Below are 6,815 nucleotides of genomic sequence, written 5' to 3' on the forward strand. Positions count from 1 at the left end.
AGAAATGACTCAGATTTCAATAAAATTCAGTATGTTTAGTCTTTTTCAAGTTCCATCAAGCTACCATTCTGTCATGCTATGAGTGCTAAGAAAAACATATTAAGAGCTTTTTGTCAGTCCCCCTCAGAGTAAGTTTTCTTTAAATACATGTCAGAAAATATTCTTACTATATTAATAACCATCAATTAAATGTTTACTGTGTTACTCTGCTAAATGTTTCATTTAATCCCTTTAAGCCAAATTGGTACATGCCTCAGTTTACCAATGAAGAAACTAAGGCTGAGAGTAAACTATCCGAGATGAAACTAGTAAGTGGTGGGCCCAGGGTTCAAACCTGGACTTGTATGGCCATTGTTAACTATACCACATTGCCTCTCAACACATATTGATTCAATAATATCTACAATTTATTGAGCCCTTATCAAATGTTTAGTGATGGGCTAAATAGCTTAGATTATTTCATTCAAATGTCTCAAAATTCTGAGTCTTCATTTTACCAGGAGGGCATTCACACCATGAGAAGTTTCAAGGAACTTGCCAAATTAAGTCACAAGTGCAGCAGCAGGAGAGTCCAGATTTGAACCCTGATATGACTCCAAAGCTCATGCTGTTTAAAGCTACAATACTTAACATCCCTCTAAAGTAGCCTCCCATATAGGTGTTCCTACATTACTAACTTGCATACACAGAATGGGATACATACTTCAGCTGTGGTTGGTTGAGACTATGATCTGATTGTCATACATGTTCATTAACTTTATTAGTTTATCATGCTGGTGGTTCATATTAAGCTTCAGTTTAGTTCAATAATCTGCAATTAAATCTGGCCTCTAAATCAGGTTGCCCTCACTCTACTCTTAGCTGATTTTTGAAACTAAGTGTACATTTAATATGCTAAATTTTTATTGTGGTAAAATATCCACAAAATTTACCGTTTTTAACTATTTTTAGATGTATAATTCAGTGGCATTAAGTACACTGACCATGTTGCACAAGCATCATCACTATTCATTTACAGAATGTACTGCTAAATTTAAATCTTAAATGTAAAATTCCAACTTAAATATTGGTATATGTAAGCCTCCAAGTTGTATTAGCTAAATACTGTGTTATACCACCGAAAAGTTTAAAGAAACATTTGTGTCATTGCTGATGAAACCATTTTGTTTGTATTACTGATGAAATTGTATTAAATAGAACCTTGAAACACTCTACCCAAGATCTGCTTCCAGGTCAACGTGAATAATTAATGAAACACTCTTGAAGTGTCAAATGCCTTGTACAAAAACATTCTAAGTCTATGCCTTTCCCTGTGTTCATAAACCATCATGTAATTCTCTATATACATATATTATTAATAAGTTCACTTTTTGACTTTCAATGATTTTCTTATTCAGTTTTCTATGATTTTTAATGAACACATGCTGGCTTTTTTTTTTTTTTTTTTTTTTTCCTAAATGCTTACAATCCATTTTAAACAAGTCTGGACATTTAACTTTTTTTTTCTTTTAACATTGCCTTTGACAGTAATTTGAAATTAGAGTTGTCCAGTCCTGGATTAATATCTGATATTAAACCGAATAACCTCAAATACATAAAAATATTTTAGAAATATACTTTGGAAAGGTGTACCTTAATGAAAACTAGACATAAAAACATTGTCTGAACTCCTCCAGGTTTGAGACTCACCCTACTATCCTATGGTATTAACATCTATGGTATTAACAGGGTGGTGGAGAACTTGAATTTAGCGACCTGGAAAATCTTACAATGAGTTTTGTAATCGACATTTATAAATAAAAGCTAGTACTGTGTTCACATCTTTTTTTGTCGTTCACTAAATATGAAAAACTTAGATAACATGAACTTGCTTATCAAATTCTTAGGGTACAAAATAAAGGTCAACACACTTAAACTTTCAATAGATAGTTAAAACAGTACTGTTTTGTATAGCAAGTATATAAAAAGTACAGGAAGGCTGAAAATCTAAATTGATTCATTTTTTTCAGCCAGCTTTATTAATCCATCATGGATCTAGTGATGTTTGTAGTATACACTATGATTTCATATCAATGAAGGGCAAAATAAAGGTCCTCCCAGAAAATAGCTTCCAGTAACTCTGTCACACTTGAGCAGAACCAAACTGCTATAGGACTATGTAACCCAGATGTCAAAGTTTTCACACATGGTAATTAAAAGCTTCAGTGAAAGTGGAAATACATGAAAAGTCAAAACACTGCTCTCCTAGAGCCTCTAGTAGTTTATTGGTAATTATTATCCACATTTCTATAAACATTCTAAGTGACTGTCACTAGTGCAGGTACATTTAACATATGAAAGCTCCAGAGGAAGCTATTTCATTTTGTGTATAACAAGAATCAAGGTTCCAAAACTCAGCTGTGCCACTAAAAAACAAAACAAAACCAAACAAAAATAAAATCTTGCTTGCAAAATGCTTTTCTTTTAGTTATCTTCAGAACAAACAGCTGTTGGCTTTACACGTAGAAATTATGTTGATTTGTTCATATGTGATCACTGGAAGTTAAGTCTTTGCCTGTAGATAAGATTTAGATAAAGGTTTCTCCTGTAATTTAGGTTTTTTGGATTCCAATGTAAATAGCACCAGTGAATTTTCACAAAACACAGCTTTGCTACTTTCCCCTCATTTTATATAATTGTAATTCCTTTCTGCGGTATCGTATCATTTCTTTCTACCTTATCATTAGGACTGAACTGCTTGTGTAACACTTTTCAGTTTGTAAACAAAAAATTAAAGCTCAGAGCACAATATCTCTTACATTCTCATTCCACAGTGCATCAGGTGGTGTTTATAAAGCTTTCGTTCCTCTCAAAATACTACAAAAATATACGAAAAACCACATCTCTGTTCAGCCAGCAAATATTAATAAAACATTTTATAACTGTAATACTTTAGAGACCATGTATTGTTATTACATCCACTTGTCTGAATTCAATTACTTGCTTCATAAATCCATTCATATATCCAAGCATATGAATTTTTGTTCAGTCTACATGCCCAAATTTATTGTATGAAAAAGTTATTTTAGGTTTTCCAAGTGAAAGTGCTTCAGACAACAAACTACTTCTATAGCAGCCCTAAATCCCAAAAGTGTTTTAAACCTGACAGTGTAGTAAGACGTATAGCTATTTCTAAAAAGAACACTACACACCAAAACATGCTTTGTCAGGAAAACTGATCCATGCACTTGAATATGCCCCAAATACCTTACCTTTATTATTTTAAGTTAGACCAACTTAAACATTGACTAGAATTAAGATCTAGAATTACATGATTTGTTTCCAGAAAATGTCAAAATTCATTTGGCCAAAACTTAAAAAACCAAACACTTCCTCTTTGTCCCTTACTCGCTGGACCAATGTGATCAATATTTACCTATCTATATATCTATCTACCAATATAGATAAATATATATATTAATCTATCTTAACATTTCCATTCATTAGCATTTTATCTTAACATACAAAGACTTGTATGCAATTTCCTTATGAAGGTTTCCTGCAAAAAAGATATAAGGACAAAACACTATGGAGACATTCTTCAAAGTTTTATTTCACTAACTTCAGGTCAAATTCCCACAACTGTTTTCTGGTCAATTAACTATCCCTGCTCGGCTTCCCAAAATGGTAGTACCAAAAGATTTGAGGGTAGGGAGAAAAGACCATTTTAAGAAGCACTGCATTTACTCATCTTCCACAAGGCAACAGAGTTGGGCATCCGACTGTTCAACAAAACAAAGCTTTAACAGCATCCAGGAGGGCAGGCAGGCAAACCAGGCTGTAGACACGCTTCCATTTGTCAAAGTCAGACCAGAGAAAACCTACTCCACACAGATATGAAAGGTCTAACCATTCATCTTTTCTTTTTCTGTTGCCGCAACATTTTTCTTCTTTTAATTATCATATCATGAAGTTTCTCAAGTCCTTCCTTTAGCCCATCCCCTATGATCGCACAGGTGGGTTGCAAATGCCAGGGAGTCGAGGAGCTCAGTTCACCCATCGCTAACAATTTCTCAATTTCTGAGAGAGACAATGAGTTCCTCAGGTCTTGTTTGTTAGCAACTATAAGGACAGGGACTCCTTGATTTTCTGATATCCTCGTGATTTTATGAAGTTCAGTTTTGGCTTCTTCCATCCTTTCAATATCCACGGAGTCCACAACAAACACGATGCCGTCTGTGCATCTGGTATATGACTTCCACAGTGGCCTTAATTTCTCCTGACCACCTACATCCCAGAAGTGAAAAGTGACTGTCTTAGAATTTCCCAAGGTTACCTTAATTTTTTCAGTGTTAAATCCTTTGGTAGGTACGGTATTTACAAATTCATTGAACTGCAGCCTGTATAATACAGTTGTCTTTCCAGCACAGTCCAAACCCAGAATAACAACGTGGAAGGACTGAAATGAAGGCAGGCTGGACAGGATAGAAGTTTGATCTGACAGTCCATTCCCCATTTCAGTTGCAAATGAGTGCTCCAAATTGAAATGCTTTCTTCTTTCTGCTTTACGACTTCTCTTCCTAGAAGATCCAGCTACAAGACTGCTGAGGGGGAAAATGAGTAAGTTATTCTTATGAAATATGCACCCTTTTTATTTCTTTGTGCTAAAATAGGCAACACGAGGAACTTAATAAAACTTGCTTCAGTAAACAAACCAAATGAAATAAAGAAACGTAAGCAATCCGAGGCAAACGATAAAATAAACATTGTGATTGCAATTCTTGAACATGCACTGAAATCGCTGTAGTAGGTACTTGACCCCGCCCCCGAGTCCCCAAACCTCAAAGACCTCATCCCGGAGACAACCTATTAACACTAGTCTAGGTCACAGTAACCACACAAGTGTCTTTTTTGGCAGAAAACGCACAACACAATCTTATCTTGAGGATCTAATTCCACTTACTCAACAGCCTGCCCAATGTCACTAGTACCCTTCCTTCATCCCCCCCAAAACAGCACAATGCTCTCACCTCCCGAACTGGAGTCTGGGTCCAAAGGAGCAAACATTGGTAGGCGTTTCTACGCGGAGAGGGAGAGCACCCCAGGTCTGCTCTGCTTAGCTCTCCACGCAGCTCTGGCGCTTTCTGCACTAGAAACCGAGGATTCAGACTCTGGCCACGCCCACTTCTCATGGTCCACCCATGAGCCCCAATCCCATTGGTCACCCGCGGCAGTTCGTCCGCGCTAGGCCAGCCCCCACAGCCTAATCGCTGACAGTAACTGCCGCTCCCAGGGCCGCGGTGCCGGACTCTCCCTCGGTCCGCACGCACCACCTGTTGCCCTCAAGTTAGACAACAAGGCGCCCGCGGAGGGAATCGAGCGCCCCCTGCCGGGGAGAGGGAGCCTCGGCCGGTCCGTCCGGTCGCCAGCCCGCTCGCTCCGCCCGCCTGGGCGCACCTGCAGCGCTGCCCTCGGACGCCACACCGCGGCTCTCACATCCGGGGCCCGCGGGCACTGCCGGCGCGTTAACCCTTCGTACGCGGGCCGGAGCCTGCTCCCTGCGGCCGCGCCACCCCCTGGAGTGAATGATCCGATCCGCGACCCTCGCCGGGGTGGTCCACTCTGCCAGCAGCCCGATGCCTGCACCTCGTCCCTCCGTACCCGCCCGCGGTGTCTCCCTCGACAGGGCGCGGCCACACCAGCCGCCCGCCCCGCTGCGGCTCACCTAACTGTGTCGCGTCCAGACCCCACGTCGCTCACAGTCGCTGGGGAGCGCGCTGAGACGTGCCTGAGGGCACCACCGAGGCTGGGGCGGGAGCAGGAGCTGAGACGCCGCTCCGAGGGGCGCCGACAGCGCGCCGCGCGCCCGGGCTGTCCTACCGGCGCCCGGCAGCCCGCTTCCCGAGCCTCCCGCGGCCCCGCCCCCTTCCAGCGTCCGCCGCGGCGCGGGCCCGTCGGGGGCGTGCGGGAGCCAGGTCTCCTAGCAACCACAAAACAAGGTCGTGTGCGAACTGGCCTGGAGCTGGCGAGCGGCGGGCGAGCTCGGGTGGGGCTTCCGGTCTCAGTCCCCTTAGCGGTCGCTCATTTCAGCGGACCGCTCGCTAGCTGGGGGCGGGTCCCGCCCCGCACCGCCTGTTCTCGGGCACTGTCGTGCGGCTTCCTCGGGGCGGTGGCCGGTGACGCAGGTCAAGGATTTCACAGGACACCGGACGGGCGGGCCCCTTATATTATGGGTGACGTGGACGTGTCCCAGTAGCTGTCCTGAGTGGCCTGGGCTGGACTGGTGGCTGTAACGCACCTTCTTTCGGAAAGCCCGTAAACGCTCTGTCTCCCACGTGATCGTAGTAACATCTCTGTGACGTGGCGACAGGTAGAACTACCCGGGTTTTATAAATGAGGAAATGCAGTGAAAGATTAAATGGCTGTTTCTAATGACCCAAGGAAGCTCAGTAGTGGTCCTGGAACATGATTTTGAAGTCTACTGGTCATTAAATGCGTAATGCCTTCATTGGATACTTCTGACTAAACGCAATTTGTGTGCTTGACTCATAAATTTTCAAATATTGTTTGAACACCTAATCGCTAGTAGGAACGATTCTGTGTGCTTGGGGATAGAACCGTGAGCAAATGCAGGCATTGCCTCCGCTCTCCTGGAGTGTTAGAGTCTCCTGGGAGAAAAAGAAAGTAACCAAATTTCCACATGAATAAATATAATTACAAAATGTGATCATTGATAATTTCAGGGTCCTTGTGGCAACAGAGAAGGACGGGTACTGACTTAAAGTTCTGGGAAAGCGTTAATGAACAAACATCTTCTTGGTGAAGATTGTTAATAG

The 6,815-nt window shown here is 42.0% G+C and overlaps 1 protein-coding gene across 4 annotated transcripts; it reads right to left on the minus strand.

Moving 5' to 3' along the window:
* Nucleotides 1–1,458: 1,458 nt before the first annotated feature.
* Nucleotides 1,459–6,008, minus strand: ARL4A (ARF like GTPase 4A). Of its 4 annotated transcripts, XM_081079355.1 has the most exons (3): nt 5,705–5,815; nt 5,010–5,123; nt 1,459–4,580 (listed from the first exon to the last, which is right to left on the minus strand). In XM_081079355.1, exon 3 carries the CDS (start codon nt 4,493–4,495, stop codon nt 3,893–3,895), a length of 603 nt encoding a protein of 200 aa, XP_080935481.1. In that variant the 5' UTR covers nt 4,496–4,580; nt 5,010–5,123; nt 5,705–5,815; the 3' UTR covers nt 1,459–3,892. The 4 variants fall into 4 exon arrangements, with proteins under 4 accessions (XP_080935481.1, XP_080935483.1, XP_080935482.1 ...); XM_081079357.1 differs by lacking the exon at nt 5,010–5,123 and having other exon boundaries at nt 1,459–4,583; nt 5,705–6,008; XM_081079356.1 differs by lacking the exon at nt 5,010–5,123 and having other exon boundaries at nt 5,705–5,893.
* Between the last annotated feature and the right edge of the window lie 807 nt (nt 6,009–6,815).

Source organism: Rhinolophus hipposideros, assembly GCF_964194185.1.
Source record: "Rhinolophus hipposideros genome assembly, chromosome: 18".
Classification (NCBI taxonomy): domain Eukaryota; kingdom Metazoa; phylum Chordata; class Mammalia; order Chiroptera; family Rhinolophidae; genus Rhinolophus; species Rhinolophus hipposideros.